The 19,408-nt window shown below is 37.4% G+C and overlaps 8 protein-coding genes across 21 annotated transcripts in view; 3 read left to right on the top strand and 5 right to left on the bottom strand.

Moving 5' to 3' along the window:
* Positions 1–1,127, top strand: LOC105693731 (adenosine 5'-monophosphoramidase HINT3-like). The gene is made up of 4 exons (XM_012413846.3): positions 1–160; positions 432–552; positions 626–819; positions 908–1,127. The coding sequence occupies exons 1-4, from the start codon at positions 86–88 to the stop codon at positions 944–946; spliced, it is 429 nt and encodes a 142-aa protein (XP_012269269.2). The 5' UTR covers positions 1–85; the 3' UTR covers positions 947–1,127.
* On the bottom strand, positions 1,078–3,395 carry LOC105693727 (mitochondrial enolase superfamily member 1-like). The gene is made up of 6 exons (XM_012413843.3): positions 2,855–3,395; positions 2,682–2,784; positions 2,484–2,599; positions 2,267–2,421; positions 1,620–2,203; positions 1,078–1,536 (listed from the first exon to the last, which is right to left on the bottom strand). The coding sequence occupies exons 1-6, from the start codon at positions 2,936–2,938 to the stop codon at positions 1,238–1,240; spliced, it is 1,341 nt and encodes a 446-aa protein (XP_012269266.2). The 5' UTR covers positions 2,939–3,395; the 3' UTR covers positions 1,078–1,237.
* A 118-nt stretch (positions 3,396–3,513) lies between these two features.
* Positions 3,514–5,870, bottom strand: LOC105693726 (dipeptidase 1-like). Of its 4 annotated transcripts, none has more exons than XM_012413841.3 (8): positions 5,692–5,870; positions 5,416–5,539; positions 5,163–5,334; positions 4,633–5,064; positions 4,288–4,546; positions 4,120–4,204; positions 3,949–4,045; positions 3,514–3,891 (listed from the first exon to the last, which is right to left on the bottom strand). In XM_012413841.3, exons 1-8 carry the CDS (start codon positions 5,776–5,778, stop codon positions 3,657–3,659), a joined length of 1,491 nt encoding a protein of 496 aa, XP_012269264.1. In that variant the 5' UTR covers positions 5,779–5,870; the 3' UTR covers positions 3,514–3,656. The 4 variants fall into 4 exon arrangements, with proteins under 4 accessions (XP_012269264.1, XP_012269265.1, XP_012269262.1 ...); XM_012413842.3 differs by having other exon boundaries at positions 3,949–4,024; XM_012413839.3 differs by having other exon boundaries at positions 3,514–4,045.
* On the top strand, positions 5,083–11,041 carry LOC105693728. Of its 3 annotated transcripts, none has more exons than XM_048658819.1 (8): positions 5,083–5,960; positions 6,083–6,382; positions 6,528–6,699; positions 6,788–6,916; positions 6,992–7,217; positions 9,523–10,243; positions 10,395–10,757; positions 10,834–11,041. In XM_048658819.1, exons 2-6 carry the CDS (start codon positions 6,264–6,266, stop codon positions 9,564–9,566), a joined length of 690 nt encoding a protein of 229 aa, XP_048514776.1. In that variant the 5' UTR covers positions 5,083–5,960; positions 6,083–6,263; the 3' UTR covers positions 9,567–10,243; positions 10,395–10,757; positions 10,834–11,041. The 3 variants fall into 3 exon arrangements, with proteins under 3 accessions (XP_048514776.1, XP_048514777.1, XP_012269267.2); XM_048658820.1 differs by having other exon boundaries at positions 5,083–6,382; positions 9,523–9,606; positions 9,917–10,243; XM_012413844.3 differs by having other exon boundaries at positions 5,083–6,382; positions 9,523–9,606.
* LOC105693730 (uncharacterized protein CG5902) lies at positions 7,445–11,786 on the bottom strand. Its single transcript, XM_012413845.3, has 4 exons — positions 11,425–11,786; positions 10,838–10,948; positions 10,542–10,747; positions 7,445–10,460 (listed from the first exon to the last, which is right to left on the bottom strand). Exons 1-4 carry the CDS (start codon positions 11,628–11,630, stop codon positions 10,294–10,296), a joined length of 690 nt encoding a protein of 229 aa, XP_012269268.1. The 5' UTR covers positions 11,631–11,786; the 3' UTR covers positions 7,445–10,293.
* A 429-nt stretch (positions 11,787–12,215) lies between these two features.
* Positions 12,216–14,389, bottom strand: LOC105693685 (venom acid phosphatase Acph-1-like). The gene is made up of 7 exons (XM_012413766.3): positions 14,137–14,389; positions 13,916–14,023; positions 13,531–13,799; positions 13,288–13,444; positions 13,103–13,226; positions 12,780–13,000; positions 12,216–12,683 (listed from the first exon to the last, which is right to left on the bottom strand). Exons 1-7 carry the CDS (start codon positions 14,233–14,235, stop codon positions 12,447–12,449), a joined length of 1,215 nt encoding a protein of 404 aa, XP_012269189.2. The 5' UTR covers positions 14,236–14,389; the 3' UTR covers positions 12,216–12,446.
* Positions 14,390–14,582: 193 nt separating this feature from the next.
* On the bottom strand, positions 14,583–18,693 carry LOC105693683 (putative glucosylceramidase 4). Its single transcript, XM_048658328.1, has 9 exons — positions 18,427–18,693; positions 18,126–18,338; positions 17,923–18,064; positions 17,701–17,854; positions 17,470–17,630; positions 16,981–17,372; positions 16,676–16,904; positions 16,472–16,585; positions 14,583–15,955 (listed from the first exon to the last, which is right to left on the bottom strand). Exons 1-9 carry the CDS (start codon positions 18,488–18,490, stop codon positions 15,706–15,708), a joined length of 1,719 nt encoding a protein of 572 aa, XP_048514285.1. The 5' UTR covers positions 18,491–18,693; the 3' UTR covers positions 14,583–15,705.
* LOC105693719 overlaps positions 15,773–19,408 on the top strand; it is a 36,242-nt gene continuing 32,606 nt past the window's right edge. For 7 of the 9 annotated variants that reach the window (XR_001103484.3, XR_002306120.2, XR_007279514.1 and 4 more), the window contains exons 1-7: positions 15,912–16,231; positions 16,314–16,414; positions 16,749–16,953; positions 17,029–17,356; positions 17,447–17,686; positions 17,771–18,014; positions 18,094–18,349. The gene's annotated coding sequence lies outside the window, so the exon portion shown is untranslated. The other 2 variants (XR_001103483.3, XR_001103486.3) reach the window with 2 other exon arrangements.

Raw genomic sequence — 19,408 nt, 5'->3', positions numbered from 1 at the left:
GTTAATTGGTATCTGATTAAACAGACATTTGAATTAGAGTTTATTTAATAACAATCAAGAAATTTGATTGCACAAAACCGTCCACATGTCTAGCAATACTGGTGATTGTATTTTTTGTAAAATCATTGCTGGCCAAGCACCCTGTGAAATGATATACCAGGTATGTAATCGTATTTTTATACAACAATTATCTCAAATAAGAACCCAAATACTGTTTGTTGGCTATCATGAAAGTTGATTAAATATTGGACTGAAAAATTGACCATTCTTAGAAATGTTATAGATTTTGGCACCTTTACTAGAGTAGCGGCTATTGGTTTAAACTGATTTTCTTCTTTCTATGTTCCCAACCCATGCCTGCAGTAAAGGCTATGTAGAGACATACAATTCTATTCCTTTGAAATGTGACTTAAAGATCGCTTTTATTTCAGGACGACGTGGTAATCTGCATTAAAGATATCAAGCCAGCTTCCACGTATCATTACTTAATCATACCCAAACGTCACATAGATAATGCTAAAGTACTTCACGGTCCTGAAGACAAAGACATCTGTATGTATAAATCCATAAATTCACATGTTCTTGATCTAGTGGCTTACACTCAGCGCTGCTCATTTCCATACAGTTGAGCACATGGTCAAAGTCTTGTCAAAAATTAGCGAGGAAAAAGGAATTGTTTCAAGTGAGGCAAGAACAGGATTTCATTGGCCTCCATTTACCTCAATCAATCATTTGCACTTGCATCTTATATCCCCTGTGGAAAACATGAGCTTTATTTCACGATTGATATTTAGACCCAATAGCCTTTGGTTTGTCAGTGTAAGTTGATTTTATCTTCTGGTGCAGAGTGATATATTTTTTTAAGAATCTTGAAGAACACACCTTAGTTTTCTCTTTCTATTTGCAGGTGGATTACGTGAGATCTCGATTTGACAATTCAAGTTGATGCTGTGATTACCTAGCAACATTACTTTCAATTTTTCGGGTGGAAGTTTCAAATAAGCTCCACAAAAGCTGGTAGAGCAAATTCACAACAAAAGTACAATGGGTGGGCAATTTACATTAACTAGCATTCAATTTAGTTCTAATAATTTATTTGATACAGCTTCAACTATATGAAGACGAAACGAAAATAGTATATTATTAAGAGCCTCCGATTAGTCTCATTCAAGTTCATCGTATTTGGAACTACTTGATTGATTCTCGTCGATTATTATGCTGGAAATTCCAAGTTCTTCTAATCTATAGGCTTCTGAAAAATTCCTTCATTGAACATCCGTTGCCATTCTGCTCCATTTGGATATTCGAAATCCAATATGGTTTGATTTTTCAACTTTGTTGAATATCCAGGGACGAGAGGCGGCATGTAATGAGCATTTTTCACATTCGTTGGGTTCTCAAAGTGCTCATGCTGTTGATCGATGTATTCGATTACTCTATCCTCACTTGTTCCACTCAAAGATATAAAATCCCACATTTGAAGGTGCTGGACCATTTCACATAACCCGATGCCTCCGGCATGCGGACAAACTGGTACTATAAACAAACCATGATAATTAGGTAATTGGCTTATCTATTTGAACAACATTTAAAAATGGAGTGAGAAAATTCGAGCTCACCGCCAAACTTCAGTGCCATGAAATAAACTGATAGTATTTCGTTGATACCACCGATCCTAGCAGAGTCAATTTGGCAATATTTTATTGCTTTTGCTTGAAGAAGTTGCTTGAACATAACTCGATTTGCGCACATCTCTCCTGTTGCCACTCCTATTCCATAGGGCTCTAAAGCCCTGGCAATTGTAGCATGGCCTAACACATCATCCGGGGATGTCGGTTCCTCGATCCAAGTTAATTTAAACTCAGCCAAGCGCTTGACCCAGTCGATTGCTTCCTCGACTTCCCAAATTTGATTGGCATCTACCATAAGCTTATTTTCATAGCCAATTACCTTTCTGATCAAACGGCATCTCTTTATGTCTTCTTCAATGTTCACTCCAACTTTAGCTTTAAAAGATGTGAATCCAAGATCGAGGTATTTTTGGCATAAGTCTGAAACTTTTGTATCAGAATAACCTAGCCATCCTACTTGAGTAGTGTAAGCTGAATATCCATTTTTTAATAGAAGCTTCTCTCGTTTCTCTTTACCCTCTGCTTTTCTTTTGAGCAAAGATATTGCTTCTTCCTTTGTAATAACATCAGAACTGTAAGTGTTGATTTTATTAGACACAGCTGAAGCCTCACTTGGATAGATCAATTATACTTACATGTATCGAAAATCTATCGTCGATACAAGTTGTTCGGGAGTCAAATCTGTTAGTAATTTCCACACAGGCTTTCCTTCAATGCGGGCCCATAAGTCCCATAGGGCATTTACAATCGCAGCTGTTGCCAAATGAGTGACACCTTTTTCAGGTCCAATCTAGTCAGAAATGTTACACAGTTATAGGGTGTTTAAAAGATCCTTTTGAATATTTCACCTACCCATCTCATCTGAGAGTCGCTGGTTAATTCTCTCCAAAATGATGCAAAGTTGGCAAAAATATTAAGGGCGTTTCGACCCTTGACCAATCTGAACATTGACTCACATGCCCGAGTAACTGTAACGATTTTCAAATTATCTGTATTTTTGTTTACTGAGAGATTTGGAAAACTATAAATTCTTTATCTATGTATACTTACCTACTTCCGTGCCTCGGCCCAGTGTGAAAGTTAGACCATATCCTTCGAAACCTTTGTCGGTAGTAATTGTCACGTATGCGCATGAATAATTAGGATCCGTGTGCTGAAAATGGAGACATTATTAACCGGCATCTCAATTCTCGATGAAAATATAAATTTAAATTTTATCCTACCATAGCATCACTGCCATCGGCATGGAGTGAAGTTGGAAATCGAAGATCCTTGACATCTATATCTGTGATCGTAATAGTATCCATATTGTTAATATAACCAAAATTTTCTGGTTCCAGTAATTTAATGGAGTACAAATGTAGTGCTCAAACGTTAGACTTTTACACTGTAACACTTTTTAAATCCAAAAGTTGTTGCAACCCATCCTACATCGCAGACTTTTCTCTTGTCCAATGAATAAATTTGGCACAAAGAGTGGCCTCAAAGATGATGACCGACTGTTTGTGATCATATTTTAAAGCAGCACAGAGGAAAATATGTTATTATTCAATACTGATTATCTTTGGGATTATTGATAAGCTCATAAGTCCTCAGTTCAAAGTTGACAATATAGTAATATTATAGATGGACTTTTACAGAGCTTTAGTGTGTGTGAAGAACTGGTTTTGTGGCGCACAAGATTCCTAATCTCTTCAAGATACCAGTTACGCAATAATATCAATATAAATACAGTATTGCCACAGCTGCATTTACGAGAAAAATACCAGCGGCAATTTGAATTATTTAAAATTGAACCTCATTGACTGGAAGATTTTTATAATGGAATGTCTGTACCAACGAGGAAATTGATGGAATGGTAACGGATAAATAAGACATGTTATTTTTGTTAAAAACTTAGAATATATTGACATTTATTTATCTCATGGAATGCAGATTACGATCACAGCTATTCTAGATTACATAATTGAGTTTAAACAATCGTTATGTGTCCATATGTCCACATTAAGTAATTAATAATTCTTTTTACGTATCGTGATATCTGCAGTAGGCAGAATCTTCGATTAATTCTTGCGCGATCCACTCTTCGGCGGGAGGCTGTCCGGAAAGAGCTGATGATTGACTTTCGGCTTCTTTTAAAACTCTCAATAAGTTTCCTCCGACTAATTTTTTTATATCTGCTGCCGACCACCGCCTATCTCTTGTTAACTCCGCCAGTAGCAAAGGATAGCCGGAAACATCGGGTAACTCTGTTGGAGGGCTGTAAAATTTTATTGTCATTTCTTCGGCACATTTATAAAATAAACTTTGGACATACCTAACAATTCCATCATAGCCTGCACCAAGCCCGACATGATTCACTCCTGCAGTCTTACGAATATGAGTGATATGTGCTGAAATAAAACCAATAAGAACTGCATAACTGGATTACAATATTATCTGATTTGCATCTTTGTGTTTATCTTTTGTCGGAAATATGAGAGCTCACCTATAACATCGTGCATAGATGCCGAAGTACTACAGCTAAGATGAGCGCTATCAAAGCTCACCATGACTAGCCCCCCATTCAGAGACTGAAAGTAATTGATTTTTTTTTGTTTTTTAGCATAATAAAAAGAGTTTACCACTCTAACGAACATTTCATCCCAGTGCTTACGAGATTGCGAAGTATGTCATCAGGAACATTTCTTGAAGAGTTACATAATGCTCTAGCGGCACTGTGTGAAAAAATTACTGGGGCTTTAGTGGCTGCTAACGCAGCCCTCATTGTTTGAGTTGAAACATGAGACAGATCTACCAACATCCCTAATCTGTTCAGTTCCTTTACAATTGCACGCCCAAATCCGGATAGCCCTCCACTATGAAAATCTAATGGAACATCCTCGTTCGGATCCTCCACCAAATTTGAATCGGCCCTAAAACATGAATTTGGTATGTTCTTGATGATTGTCAGTGAATTTTCATTCGATTTTTCCGTCACTTTATTTCAGGAATTACTTACCATGGAGTATTACAACGATGTGTCAAGGTCATGTATCTTGCACCCAATAAATGAAAACTACGTAAAACTGCCATGGACGAGCCTATGCTGTGTCCGCCCTCTAAACCAACGAGACTAGCAATTACTCCATCTTTGTGAGCTTTTTCAAGCTCTGCGCTGGAGGTTACAAGTCGCATTCCACCAGGATGCTTAGATGTGAGTCTTCTTACAAGATCGATTTGTTCTAAAGTTAGTTGAACAGCGTCTAGGAACTGAGCTTCGCATGGCACATACGCTGACCAAAATTGAGCCCCGACATTCCCACGTCGAAGACGGACTAAATCGGTTTGCCACTCTGGACCCCAAGTTACATTTTTAGAGAGATCTTCTTCGAAAGGAAAGTCTTTGGCTGTACCACCACTTTGGCGTAGATTCCATGCAAAGTCATTGTGGCTAGAAAAAATTGATGGCATGAATATTTGATGCTCAATTTCTAGCGGTGTGAAATGTACTAGGAAAAAATATCAACAATCAAACAACGTTTTCCACACCCATCAATTAGGGGAGTTTCGGACAGTATCCGTTTGACAACGAGAAGTCTAGCTTCTAGGAGATGCGAACTCCGAAGTTCAAGGGCCAGGGGGAGACCAACACCTGCTACAATAGCACACCCCAGGAATAGCAATCCTAGAATGATTAGCCAACGCTTACCAAGTCCATTTCCTGGAATATTATTGAAAATCAAACTGAAAAAATTCTTTAGGAGACTACAAATTCACAGTAAATGTCAGGCGTATTACTCACCATTTTCACGAGAGCTGAGTTTTTCTTTTCCCGATGACGAAACCAGGCCATCTTTCACTCGCCGTGTCGCATCGCCGTTTGGTATCTTGCAAATAAGCTCGGGAGAGGATAATTGAAGACAAGTCTAGAAGAGTAAAATCTATCAAGCAGCTAACTACTGAAAATAAATGACTGCACAGAAAAAACCTAGACCCCTCATCGTCAAATATCGTGAATTACAGAACAAATCATATGAAAATAAGGACTCAATCAAGGAAATTAGACAACGTTTATTACCTCAAGAATATCTACTTCTTTTCCCCTGGGATGTGAAGAATGGTAACCCATGCCATCAGTCCTTGGTCCTTCATAAAGTTGAAACATTATTTTTCACCGTTTAATCTATTTTCATACCATCCAGGTATGTAGATTATTTGTTGTCGCCGACACGGGACTGAAATTTCGGCTGCTGCTTGTCAGCTGACAACTGTCAAATGCGGCTGCGTGAATCGCGCCAACCCCGATTATCGACCTTCTTTTTACATTCCAAAAAATTTATGAATAAGGTATAAATTACCATTAGGCTCAAAGTAGCAAAAATTGGCTATCTCATGATCTACTCATACTATCTGCAGCCAAATTTTGAAATCAACTTTCTGTCCCATTTTTGTCCATGCCGAATTACCAGTCTGGTCTCGTTGTTGGCTGAAGATACAAACTCTTTTCGTATTCGACCGCCTCATACAATTCTGGGGACTTATACCAGGGGGCAATAGGAAAGTCCAATTAAATTCTCTTACAATTTAATGCAGACGACGAGATAGCCGGCTCTACGTGTTCAAGTGTATTTTATATCCACACTCTGAAAAATGATGGCTGCAAAGAGAAAACTTACTGAAATACCAGTAGATGCTGTGGTAATAAGTCCCGAAGAAGCGTTAAAATATCAAACAGATCTCATCCGTGAGTGGCCTAATTTGGGGGAGGTGTAAGTAAACAATTTTTTTTTAACCTAACCGACAATCTAAAAATTATCACCGGCAATTTAGTCCTCATGGAATATGTTTTGAAAGTGACGTAAAACATTATGGGTCGTCATCCTGATTTATAACTATCACTACTGGTTGTTGCAGATCAGCATTGCGCTTTGGAGTTGTTATACTTTCAGGTATTGCCGCTGCTTCCGGGTCATATCTGAATACTCACTTCCGCAGAAAACTTAAGCTTGGCAAAATTGGTTTTGCGAGTACCTACTTACCTATTGTAGCTTTGCCGGCAATGGCTGCAGCTGGCATTCACAAATTGGTGAGACAATCATTACATTAATGAATTTCCAGTTTTCAGATACTACAAAGATCTTCTCTAATAAATGCACAACTTGTTTTGATTTTAGAAAATTTCTCACAAAGTGCTTCTCGAGGACTTTGATTGCCCGTTATGTTTGCAAGCTCAGGCTGCAATAGCCCAAGTTTTTTGTGGTTTTGTTTATCCCACTGTATTAGGTGCACTTGGAACCTTCATGGTGAATACTTTTATTGACCTCACGGAACAGATTAGACCTGTAAAGATTGTGATTCAAATCTCTTGCCCTATTCAGTACGCGACTCGTGCCGCAACCTACAGGCTACCCGATGTGTTCCATGGTCTACAAGGGCCGGTTCAGGTGGTGACAAGACTTTGCAAACCTATAAGAACACAGCTGACAATTCTACTCATTGGTCAGGCACTCTCAGCTGCATGGATCACAGACAGGGAGATCAAGTCTTATTGTCATGTAAAGGCATATATGGCAAAGGTTGAAGAAGAATATGATAGAGAGTATGGTAAGTCTCCAGCAAAGCAGTAATGAGTAACCATCAGTGTGTACAGTATCAATATCTTAGGAACCAAACAAATTGATTTACTCTTCACATATGTAGAAGAGATAATCTTAATTTTACCTACCGTATGCGAGATTTTTGTTAATGATTTATAAACAAAAATTAATTCGTGTGAAGTAAAGATGGTGTAGTATCTATATAACGAGAATTAGATACAATAAAGCAAACGATTATAATAATAGAAAATTTAATATTTATTTTTTTTTGCAATTCCAAATATTTTCATATTCTAATCACAAGTTGTTAATAATATTTGTTACGCTTATTTTTCTTCTTTTTTTTTTAAATGACAAATATTATTTGATTTTTTTGTTTTGAACACTACGAACACTATATAATGTGTACATATACCTATGTAATGTTATACTGGCTCTATAATTACACAATTATTTTTAGATTTAATGTAAACCACACATCTAGGCACAATATGATTTTACTTTTATTTTATTTTGTTTTTCTTCTTATTAATAACTCGATCATCGATCAGAAGCTGCCTATGGTAACAACACGAAGCTTCTCAAAAAGTATTGTTTTTGCAAATTCGTATATTTGAATTACTTGTTATGTTACTCTTTTTTCATAGAATCGAATAGTTTCTTTATTACGGATAAGCACGGTTGACGAAGGATGAAAATGGCAGAATTTAATTTTGATCATTTTTTTGTCTTGGGCATTTTATGAAAGCTATTGTTACTGATGAAAGTTAAGTCGATACAGAATTTCATTCTCAAACCAATGTTGAACTGATATTAATTGCAAATCTAGTTGAACAAGTTTATTTTTTAAATCATGAAAATAAATTTATTATTTATACAGCTGGTCACTTAAGTATAATATAATTATAATTACTTAAAAAAAAATTTATATTCGACATAATCTCAACAACACGAATTTTATTTATCATTAGCAAACTCTGTGTACAATAGAAACAACGATGGATAAATTGGCAGTGAATTAAAACCAGCTGTCGTTTGGCTATATGAGCTCAGTAAAGCTAAATAGTCATGAAAAATGGAAGAATTTCTCCGAAAAAACTCTACCAAAGAACATGAATAACATGATAAAAACTCTTATCATGGCATTACTTTGTTCAAATCTCTATGTATGTACAATGTTTGCATCCAATGCATAGAGTAACACATTACGCTAACATCTAAAATTCTAGACTTACAATTAACATCAACGGACGTCAAGTCTATAACAATATCATAATCAATTATTTAATAAGCAAATGTTTAAGATTTTTTAGAAGAAAACTTATTTTCTTAATCAATGAAAAAATTAATTGTCAAACAGAATATGGGGGTTGACGAGATTTCAAACTGCCATCAATACTCGATGCATCGAATGTTAAAATATTGTACATAATTCATGATGTCATCATGAATCAGAGAACAATAAAAATCACAATGAGATCGTCATTTGTTAGGCTTGTGTGCCTATTTTTAAGATTAAATGTTTAATGTATAATAATATTTTATATTCATAGTTATAATTGTTCAACATACTTATTTTGCAGTACAGAGTATCCAGAATATAAGACACGATTGATTAAACTGCCTTTTGAACTCTGGTGCTAAAAAAGCATCAGACTATTTGCTGATTTTCTTATAATCTTATCAATAGCATTTTCATTTTAATTTGTTTTTCTAATTTTTCCTTTTGTTTTTCTCGCAAAATAAAATCTAGTCAAATACTTACAGCAATAATTTGAAAGATACAAAAAAAAAAACTTTTCATCTGTCTTATGCAAAGCATCGTTGAATAACTAATAACAAAAAAAAAAGGAAAAAAATTGCCATCTATTTGTGGAAATAAACTCAAAATAGGTATGTACTTGATATGGATCTATAAGACGTGTGATACAATTTTTTTTACTCAATTAGATTGTATTCACATACCGACGGAAATTGGAAACATAATAAGTAACTCGGCACAAGGTATCGAGACACTTTGAAGGTTTCATATCATTTTGTACAAGCGAAATCATTATTTCCCATCATTTTTCACTTATATTTGAAAAAAAAATATGATTTTTTTTTTTATATTCTAAAAAGAGATTACTGAGCTGTCTAATATTTTCAACAGCTTTATTATGATTATCAATTAATTTTTCAAGTTTTTATTCATTTTATTAATTTTTTTTTAATAAAATAATGTAGATATATATGTATATGTATATACACACATTATTTTCAAAATATTTACTCTAATCAAGAAATCTACAAATGAAAAATTTTTATTTCAGATCAAGGAGATTCTGAAGAAAGATTCCTATCGTTCAAAGATTGAAAATTTTACTTGCAGATTCTACAAAGGCTATTTCTAAAAGGTAAGAGCAAATATTGCATATCGACCTATAGAGAATACGACAGAGATTTTGAAAAATGCTGATGAAAAAAAACTTGATAGAGAAAAAAAAGAAAAAAAAAATAAATAAAATAAAAAAACAATTAGCCCATGTAAGTAAATCTCTTATTGTACAGAAGTCCGATTAGGGAGGACTATACGGTATCATAAGTGGCAGACTATGTATGCTAAAGCAGACAAAGTATAACAGGCACCATTTCAAACAGTGAAAAGCTGTTCGCAATAACTGCAGCTTCTGGTGTCATTTACGTTTACGAACACCATGATCATAGGTATCGTGTGACTGGTAATGAAAATCACTGAGAGGTTGTACGTGATGCTGAGATTGGAGCTGAGGTTGAGGCTGAGATTGGGGTAACTGGAAGAGAGGAGCGGGACTGTTCCACCAAAATGGTGGATAATTCCGGACGGGAATTAATACGGGAGGAACTTGTGACTGTGGAAGAGGATGAATGGAGGAAGGATGGTTGTTGGGTTGTACCATAACTAATGTGTGCTGAGGAATCGTTGTCCGATTGTATTGGGTTTGCTGCGAGTAACCGCGTTGAGTGTTGGTGCGGTGATAACCTGGATCAGAATTCTGATACTCATAATCCATGGTAGGTTGATATCGAGGCGGGAGTCCCTCGGAGGGACTCCGGGCCAGCTGCTAGCATTGTTGGCTATGCCAATGATTCATGTAGTCTTGATAGCTCACAGAAACTTTTTCACTCCTGTAACGAGTTAGCTTTAAATTTCTTCTTATTTCAGGTGTAACCACTCCCCTGAAACCACCTTTGCGCAGGAGGGAGTCAATGGTTTGTATTTGGTCCCAGCCTGTAATTTAGGTAACACAGTTTAGCTCGATCACATGGTAGCTTGCTGAAACTCATTTGATTTAAAAATATCTCGGCCTACCTTGTTCAGTTGCTACTTCGGGCAAGTAAGTGGCAGTGCGTTTGTTGCCATTTTCATTACGGAATTCTATTCGAATTCCATGAACTCCGACCTCCCAATCCAAATAATTTGCGCCATCTTCAAAGTGACGAAGAATCGAGACGCTGACGTGGAGCCGAGGGAGTTCGTCTCGGCTTATTGGATTAAAACGAGAATCCTTGAAAGCACTAGAACCAGGTAAACGACACGCGAGTTAAGCTGTAAGCAGAAGCTTGTTTGCTCGCATTTCAAAGTAAATTATTTTTATTTGTAGTTACCTTGTGGCGGCATATTCACGGAGACCTGCGTGGAGATGCATCGCGTTGAACGTACCAATGCAGCCCCTCAATCGTTTGTCCTTTCCGATAGCCCAAGTCACAAATAATGGGCTGCAAGTGGTCTGAGTTAGTTATTCAATTATTAGCTGCTTCATACAGGCCTTCATCTATCATTGTAGAACATCAATATAACGGGCCTTTTTATTCTTAGACTATCACTGTTCCCAATTAATAGGATTACAAACATCATCTGTCTCTACGAAATTCCCTGATAAAAAGAAATGAAGAGAGGGGATAATCAACTTTGTTAGCAGATAATATTTACTTTTCGAAATAAGAACAAAAGAAAATTTTCATCTTTATTTAACAAAGTGAGTGAAGATGATTTTCATTCGTAAACTGGATTGAAATGGAAAAAAAGGAATGATTTTTATCGAGAGAAAGTTTTGTAACTACATACATTATGTATATCTTTCATGTAAAACAACAAAGGACGACAACAAAGACTCATGGCTGTCAGAGGAGTGGGAGGGGCGGGAAGCTGAAGAGAGGGAAACGGAAGGCAAGGAACAGGCATTAAAACTCACAATGCATCGTTGCTAAAGTTGGGCGTTTTTGGAGGATCAAGTTGATGTAATTGGCAGTATAGAACGTCAAAGCAGAAAAAGCACATTTCCGGATGAGCGATGATTCCATTTTTTAATCCGTTTTGATGGGAGGACGTTCCGTTGCACGGTATACTCAGCGAATTATTCATCTTCTGCTTTTTAGTTCCACAACATCCAGCGGCCATCTTCTGCTAACTGAATTAACGCTGCTGGTCAGTGAGGAACGAAGTAACACGAAACCAAACCAAATCACTCAATTCAAAACGTTGAAAACACTACAAACGATTCACCACTTGCTCTCTCGGGACACAACTCGGATCCGATACCCGTCACGGACTAAAAGACGGTCTTCCCGCAATCCGCGAGATGACTCTGAAATCTGTCAATCGAAACAGCTGTTTCATTTTTAACTTATGCGTGCGCATCGTCACCAACCTCTGCCCTCCCTGGAGGACCTACGAAGTAAAAGAGGGAAGTGGGAACGAAAGGTCATGGTCTGGGTGCTGGGGTCTTCGGACTGCGAAAAGAAATGGAACAAAAAAATCAAAACTTCAGCTGGGTGCTTGCTTGGCGGTGCTGCCTCCTGGCAGAGAGGTTCATCGAACCAGATATGACAGGTGCTTCGTCTCCTGACAGGTGGTTTGTCACCCTTGGCCTGGCAGCAGGTCCTGCAGGGATGCTGAGTCGACCTTGAGGGCAATAAAATTGCCAAGGGGAGACAGGTGGTTTTTATTTTTATTTTTCATCAGCCAAATAGACACGGGAAGAAGTTCAGTTTGAAATTAATTTATTTTCTGTTTTTTTCTTTAATTCCAGACTTTGACTACAGATGAATACTTAGAAATAAAACAGTGGGAGGACGGTAGAATTGTATAAAATTTTCTTTCTTAACTTAAACCGTAAAATTTTTCAACAAGAAATTCTACTCTCAGTTAGATCTACGCTATTATTATCACACCAAAATAGTTTGACTATATTTTTAGAATAGGATCATCGCTAGATCACCACGTAGAAGAGAAGCTGACAATAATCGAGGCCACGAAAACCGTTACCCAGGTATTTTTTATCCCAAATAATTTCGAGCCGGAATTCTTCTTTTCTGAACCGCAAAGATATTCTTCGTCGCTAGGGATCACGTCTTTGAGTAGATTCAAGAATTCATCTAGGGGGCATAACTCGTTGCAACCAGGAATACTTTGAGTAATTAATCTTTCCGTTACTCCGGTCCACAGTAAAATCTGTTCATAGAAAAAAATAGGGTAATCGGTAGTTTTCAAATGTGCACCCTGTAAAATGATGGCGATCTAGGAAAAAAATATTTCCCCATTTCTCACCCTGACGAAATAATTCCCGCCCTTTTCTCGATCTTGAATAGTTTCGATTATGATCGTTGACCCGTAAGCCGGTATCATTGGCTCACCGGTACCGAGAACACGTGACAATCGGGCGACATTTTGTTCGTGCCCGCTAAAAAGGAACGCTTTCTTCTTCCCCAGAGCAGGATTTCCGGTAAGAACCGCCTTTATATCCTCGGTAATTTTACGCAGCATATTACCTGCGCGATTTGCATACATCGAGTAATTCAAACGTGTGAAAACAAAATTTGAATTTTCAACAGAAAGGAGGGAAAACTAAAGAAAGGTTATGAAAAACTCACCCCCGTTCAGCCGTTTCAAATTCGTCGTCCAGGACCTCAGATCAAAATCTAGGGCTAATATTTCCTCCATCGGATGGGGATAGACCGACGACGTCCATTCTGGTAGCGTTAGATTTTGGGCCGCCTGGATAATTACGGTAATTAAAAATAATTCATCGCATCGACAGAAAAAAAATTGTTATCACCTCTTCTTTGAGGGTATTAAACAGGTAGTAAACTGCTTCCGTATTGTCGACTACTTTGCCCGTGTGTTTTGTGAGGTAATCGAGTGTCGCCTGGTACTTTGCGATCATTTTTTTCGTCGAGTCTTCGGCCAGAAATTTGGCATACTCTTCTCTGTATCTAAAAAAAATGATCAAACGTCCGAACACCTCACTCATGTAATTATATCCACAATATAGCAGGTGCCATTACTCGAGGGTACGTACAGATGACAGTGATCAGGAAAGAAGAGATAATCCTGATCGACATCATTAACGTATGTCGAGAAAATCGGCTGCCACGATAAACGAGGATTCCAAATTTGTTCTCCAACCGGTGGGAACATCGCCGCCAAAACTAGCTGGACCGACATATGTGTCCTTCCTACGTAAGTTGTTCTAGCGTCTATGAGATCCGTAGAATAATATGGACCGAGAAATTCATCGTAACGATTACGGAGCATCGTCCCAATTTTATACTCCCTTAATTTTCCCACCTTAATTAAGAGATAGAGAGAGAAGAATGATAAGGAAAATGGTAACAAATAATTAGATATTTTCTTCAGTTTTTTATCGTTACATAGAAGTAATTTTCAAAAATTGTGGAACTCACATTTGTCAGTCCCCCGTTCGATGTTGGAAAATATGAATGATTCTTGTGAGGGTCAGTTGGATACGATTGCCAAGGAGTATGCGGAACTTTATCACCGTGACGAAATAGCTGTGGGAATATTTTTACAGATGGTTATCACATGCCCAGTTATTATGAATATTTTCAAATATCCGACACTTCTTTTCACGGTTGCATTTCTTAATCGTCGTTGTAATATTTACCACGTGCAGAAGTTTCAATTCTGGTTCACATTTAACTATTTCGACGAAGCAATTAGTTGCAATAATTGTAAAAAGGATGAAAAATTTGTGGTTGATCATTTTGGAGGTGATAAAATAAGAAGAAGTGGGAATAAGGTAAAATAAGAAAAGAAAAAGAACAATTTCAGTCCAATGGGATAACGATTTTCATAGTACACCCCATACGCCGGTCAGTTGCAACCACTCGCGTCAATTACTAGCCACGATCTAATCCGAATTGGTAGTATATCGTTTTACCTCAGAAGAATTTTTTTACACACTGAAGCGAAACGAGAATTTCCTATTCCTTACTGCGTGGGCGGGGTAGAGGGTATCGATACACATCGAGTGGGGGGATAATACATGATATACAGATACACGTATCGTTCAAGTATAAATTATATTTTTAAACCGAACTCCTTAAGTTTGCCGTTCACAAATTCCTCCTCTTCCGCATTTCCAAGGCCTATAATTGTATAAATATGTTTTTTTATCGTACAATGCGTGCAGGCTATCGTCGTATTTCCAACAAATTATCCTACGTTGCACAAAAAATAGAAAATTATTACACGGCCGATCATCGTAGTCAAATTTTCAATGAAAAAATATATATCCTTGCGAGAAACAAAAAGCTCGCTTCGCTTCATTTTATGAACGTATTAAGTCACAGTCCACTGAACGTGGATATTACATGCAAGTGCTTTGCCGCATAGTTATTTATATATTTTTTATTCATATACACAGGTATATAATTTTTTATTCTTTCATTTATAGTATATCTGCGTATCATAATGCCCCAGCAGTTTTCAAAACTCAATGAATTTTTAAATCATCCGCATTCGATGGTATTAACTCGCTTGTATGTTTAACCCAAATATGAAAACAACCCCTATACGGTACACATGTATGTGAAATGGGGTCATTTTAACTCGATGAAGTATTTATAGTGCCTGCGATTGTTCGTTTCTTTTTTTTGAATCTCTTTTTGGGGCTGTTAGGTGGGAGGAGGACAAAAGGGGAGTGGGAGAAGGATCTTCTTTACAAAGGAGATGGTATTTCATCAATCATTTTACTGTGCATAATATTCTTTACACAGGTATGCGATGATAAATCTTAAACGACAATTACATTCCCGAGTTGTAGTATACTATACACTTTTTGGTTTTGAAATATTATATAATTCCAAAGGAGGTGATTTGCATACCTGTGCATTATAGATACAAAAGCAAAGATATTTGTATGCACAATTATTTCATTTATAAAAATAGCAATCATAGTGCAGGTATACGTTCGCAATAACTCACGTACGTGACGTGGAGTTGTCGTTGCAGCGACCAATACAAGTACCTTTATAAACGATTGTTGTTGGGTTGCATAAATAGTTGGCTTTATTATTTTTCTACCGTTCACTCTTATTAGAATATGAAATGCTAATATATATATATATAAGTTATAAACGTCGAGAAACGATAACAAAAAATATAAAATATTACCACATTAACTTTTGCGCCCGCATACACATAATCCCAACTGTACGCGCACGTTATTATGTTATAGGTGCAAGACAAGACGTAACAAAAAAAGAGGAGAAAAAATTAATAACGATCTCGATGGCAGATCCTGCAGCGCAAGATATGGGTATTTTCTGGTTTTTTTTCTCACGTCTCGCGCGCTTCGCACCTCCTTTTTTTCTGTTTTTACATTTTGCCGAGGAGTGGCACATGAGATTGCTGCAGATAGAGATGTCTTGAGGTATGTTTTTGCTTTTTCTCCAACCGGTGAGTAGCATAAGGGAATATATCTGTTTTATAAAACATGAATATATTATGCGAATTTCTTTTTTTCTTATTCCAGTTACGTCGTGTGCATTAAATATCTTGTTCTATCTCGAACTTCGTACATACATGTGATTTATATACTTTCGATCAGCCGCGACAAAGGATTTACTTTCCCTTTCAATTACTTCCACCTCGAGTGAAAAGGAGAGAAGGTACAAAATCGAGAGAGATGGAGAGAGGCTAGGGAAAGGGAAAAAAGTGGAAACGGTTTTTGGTCGGCAATCTACCAGTAAATTAAAGTGTGTATCGATTTCCCTGGAATTGTGACTGCCGGAATCGTTGTACCCTTGGTGGTATCAGTAACGGAAATAATTTTTTCAGAAGGATACCTGCGTTCAAAGAAAAGAAAAGGGAGAAATGAATAATTGAATTTAAATAAGGAAGGACAATGAGAGGGAACAAGAGAAAATTAGAAAAGAAAGGTAGGGAAACAATTTAATTTGACAAAATCAGATTAAATCTCGATCGCGGATACTTACGTATTCAGCAATACAACCACCGTTGCGTTGTCTGATCTCTTGAAAGCGACGGTCGGTATCCTTCGATTTTCACGATTTTTTACACCGATTTTCACACTGCCCGGGGTTACGTATCTAATCAGAAAATATATAAATATATTATAGTGTGTATACGAATGCAAATGAGCAATATTCAAACCAGATGAATATGGGAATATCGAATACTTTGCAAAGTGACCCATAACGTAGAACGTAGGTTGTTTGTAAAATTCATCCGCCGTTTTATTTACAATTACAGTTGCATCCACGAAATTTTTCAACCAATTCGGACCACCCTGGAGATCAACAGCCATGTTCCAATCGATCCACCCGCTTACCCAGTGCGATATCGTCTCGATAATGCTCTGGGCGTAATTTTCAGCTCGTGACCACGAGCCGAGTTCGACCTTTTGATCTTGAATTCGAATACTTGATCGTCAATTTTGGCGGGTATGAAAGTTTAGGTAAGTTTTAACGACCCTGTAACTTACGGTCAAAAACTCCGCTGCTGGACTCGGTGTAGATTATGAATTTTTCAGGAAACATTTGGTGGGTTTCATCCAGTCGGTTCGTGTGCGCAATGCCGTCTAAATACCAGTGTACCCCGGTACCCGCCACCAATCTTCTACCCTCTGGATCACCCATTATAACTTTTGGCCAATCGGGTAACAGGTGTCTCATACCGTCGCCTATTATTATGCTCAAATTACCGTAACCACCTTCTTCGAGAATCGGTGATAGGAAATTTATAACCCAATCACGTTCATCGGCCGCTGACCACCCCATCAACGCTATTGGCGGTGAGAGAAATCCTAACATGGGTTCGTTTTGGGGGGTCAAACCCCAGAAATCGAGGCCTTCCTTTCGGTAAGCGTCAAAAAATCTGGAAAATTCATCAGAGATCGATCACCTTTCTTACATCCCTGTTACTTTTTTCAATTGGTTTTTCCCGTTCAGCGTGAATGGAAGGAGAGGCTTACTTCGCGAAGTAGTTCGCCCACATCTGCCAGTACTCTCTTTTCAATGAACTTGGACCAGTCCACTGACCGTTTGTTTTCATCCAAGGTGAAGCGCTCCAAGGTGACGCGATTAATTTCATTCTTCTGTCGTTCAATTCGAACGCTTTCTTCAGGAATGGAATCTACGATAGAAACGTGGTTGATATTCAATTTATTGGATACAAATCACCGTTCAAAAGTAATAAAATTCACCTTGTAGTCGAAATCCTCTTGGGCTAGGGCGAAATCTTTCAAGAGTATGTCATTTTTTTTCATGGCGTAGCTGTAACCTCTGGTAGAAAAGTCGGTCGCTCCCATCGGTACTCTGATTAGATTGTACTGTATCCCATCCTCGGAGAAAAAGGATCTATGCGAAGATCAAAGATGAGAATAACCAACGATCGATTTAGGTGGAAAAAAAATTTTTCATCTCACTTCAAAAACTCCTCCTGAGCGGATTCGGACAAGTCTCGAATGTTCATCCCCGCCGCGTCAGTTGCTGAGGTACCAAAACCGATAATCTCTTGGTAAGTTTCCTCCTCGTCGACGATTAAGGTTGTCACAACATCTGAACCACCTACTAATCCTAATTGATTATTATTTCAGCTACTACTGAAAAACTTGATATTCTTACTCACCGGTGGGATTTTTCTTCGCAAAATTTCCCTCGGATATAAGAAATCTCTGACCATTCTTACCGGACGACACCAAAGTGTATTTCCCTTCTCCACGGGGTTGAAAAACTTGAGGCACGTCGTCGCAGTATGTGGAATTGCAGACGCAATAAACGCTGCTTGACATCGAAGGGTTCGTTGGTTTTCTTGGAGAACATCTCCGAGGTTCGCCGAGGGCTGTAAAATCGGTAATTACATATTTTTTCATCAAGTTGAACCGATTTCTCGGTTTAAAACACTCGGGGCGTTGATACGATATTGATACCTGCTGAGAAAAACGCAGCGAGAAAACCAACCGATAACAAGATAATTCGAAAATAATTTTCCATCGAAAAACGATCTTGTAGATACACGGGCGTTCACGCGTTCGTGTAAAATGAGAAAGTGCACTCTGAAAAAATCACAACGGGCCTTTTATAGGGTGTATTAAGTAGAATATGTGAAACTGGATCAAATCACTTTTTTATGGAGTAAAAGTCTGGTATGCATAACGTGTTTATTTTCGTAACTATATTTTATATACTTTGTAATCAGCGCGTGTTAGGCGGTATTATAAATTTCGGGAACTACTCGGAGGTAAATAGAATATTTGGGGCCGTGGATATACATATTTACCTTCGACCGTATTAGATGATTAGATTGGATGATTTATCTTGAGGTTGTAATTACGCTCGCGTTACTCGACCTAATTACCGATCAGCTTCAAACATTCTGACAGTTGAAAACCTCATCGCTCTCCAGGTGTTACAAAATTTTACACTTCACAAAATTATATCATCATCTTTTGGAAATTAATTTCGTAATTTTTGTTTTTCATTCGAGTCGTCGAAAAGGTATTCGCGTATACGTACGTACACTCACCTATGTATGTACACAAATATATTCGCATAAAATTTTTAACGAATTTCGGTTTCATATGAATTATTCATCGACTATTATTAATTCTTTACTTTTCGCCTTTCCAAATTCAATCTACGGCAATAAGCTTTACACTTGAAATATTCCTGATTTGAGAGAAAAAAAATAAAAAGAAGAACTCATAAAATTCTGATCGTTACGACATCAACGTTCAATTCTCTACGTGCTTAGCGTTTACCGAGGGAAATTGTTAATGTGGAAAATTCAAAAAAGATCACAGAAACTTTCATTATTATTTTGTCATTTGTTATTTCGAAAACCTATTGATCGAGTTATCGCCTAGTTTTTACGTTTTGGAGCAGAAAAATTGAGATATCTCGATAGAAAAA

This window comes from Athalia rosae, chromosome 7, assembly GCF_917208135.1.
Source record: "Athalia rosae chromosome 7, iyAthRosa1.1, whole genome shotgun sequence".
In the NCBI taxonomy this organism is placed as follows: domain Eukaryota; kingdom Metazoa; phylum Arthropoda; class Insecta; order Hymenoptera; family Athaliidae; genus Athalia; species Athalia rosae.
The sequence above is the reverse complement of the archived record's forward strand: the minus strand, read 5'-3'. Positions and strand labels throughout refer to the sequence as shown.

Coding starts and splice junctions, on each gene's coding strand:
- LOC105693728 (XM_048658819.1), top strand. CDS start 6,264: ATGATGGCTGCAAAGAGAAAACTTACTGAAATACCAGTAGATGCTGTG. Junction 6,383..6,527: donor TGGCCTAATTTGGGGGAGGT/GTAAGTAAACAA, acceptor TGGTTGTTGCAG/ATCAGCATTGCGCTTTGGAG. Junction 7,218..9,522: donor AGAATATGATAGAGAGTATG/GTAAGTCTCCAG, acceptor TTTTTATTTCAG/ATCAAGGAGATTCTGAAGAA.
- LOC105693727 (XM_012413843.3), bottom strand. CDS start 2,938: ATGGATACTATTACGATCACAGATATAGATGTCAAGGATCTTCGATTT. Junction 2,785..2,854: donor CCGATGGCAGTGATGCTATG/GTAGGATAAAAT, acceptor CTCCATTTTCAG/CACACGGATCCTAATTATTC. Junction 1,537..1,619: donor CATGGCACTGAAGTTTGGCG/GTGAGCTCGAAT, acceptor GTTTGTTTATAG/TACCAGTTTGTCCGCATGCC.
- LOC105693730 (XM_012413845.3), bottom strand. CDS start 11,630: ATGGCCGCTGGATGTTGTGGAACTAAAAAGCAGAAGATGAATAATTCG. Junction 10,949..11,424: donor AACTTTAGCAACGATGCATT/GTGAGTTTTAAT, acceptor GACCACTTGCAG/CCCATTATTTGTGACTTGGG. Junction 10,748..10,837: donor CGTGAATATGCCGCCACAAG/GTAACTACAAAT, acceptor ACCTGGTTCTAG/TGCTTTCAAGGATTCTCGTT.
- LOC105693683 (XM_048658328.1), bottom strand. CDS start 18,490: ATGGAAAATTATTTTCGAATTATCTTGTTATCGGTTGGTTTTCTCGCT. Junction 18,339..18,426: donor CGCTGCGTTTTTCTCAGCAG/GTATCAATATCG, acceptor CCGATTTTACAG/CCCTCGGCGAACCTCGGAGA. Junction 15,956..16,471: donor GTGGTTGTATTGCTGAATAC/GTAAGTATCCGC, acceptor TTTATAAAACAG/ATATATTCCCTTATGCTACT.
- LOC105693731 (XM_012413846.3), top strand. CDS start 86: ATGTCTAGCAATACTGGTGATTGTATTTTTTGTAAAATCATTGCTGGC. Junction 553..625: donor TCCTGAAGACAAAGACATCT/GTATGTATAAAT, acceptor ATTTCCATACAG/TTGAGCACATGGTCAAAGTC. Junction 820..907: donor ATAGCCTTTGGTTTGTCAGT/GTAAGTTGATTT, acceptor TTCTATTTGCAG/GTGGATTACGTGAGATCTCG.
- LOC105693726 (XM_012413839.3), bottom strand. CDS start 5,778: ATGTTTCAACTTTATGAAGGACCAAGGACTGATGGCATGGGTTACCAT. Junction 4,547..4,632: donor CATCGTTGTAATACTCCATG/GTAAGTAATTCC, acceptor TTCATGTTTTAG/GGCCGATTCAAATTTGGTGG. Junction 4,046..4,119: donor ATCTATGCACGATGTTATAG/GTGAGCTCTCAT, acceptor CCAGTTATGCAG/TTCTTATTGGTTTTATTTCA.
- LOC105693685 (XM_012413766.3), bottom strand. CDS start 14,235: ATGATCAACCACAAATTTTTCATCCTTTTTACAATTATTGCAACTAAT. Junction 13,800..13,915: donor CGAACGGGGGACTGACAAAT/GTGAGTTCCACA, acceptor CTCTTAATTAAG/GTGGGAAAATTAAGGGAGTA. Junction 12,684..12,779: donor GCGGGAATTATTTCGTCAGG/GTGAGAAATGGG, acceptor TTCTATGAACAG/ATTTTACTGTGGACCGGAGT.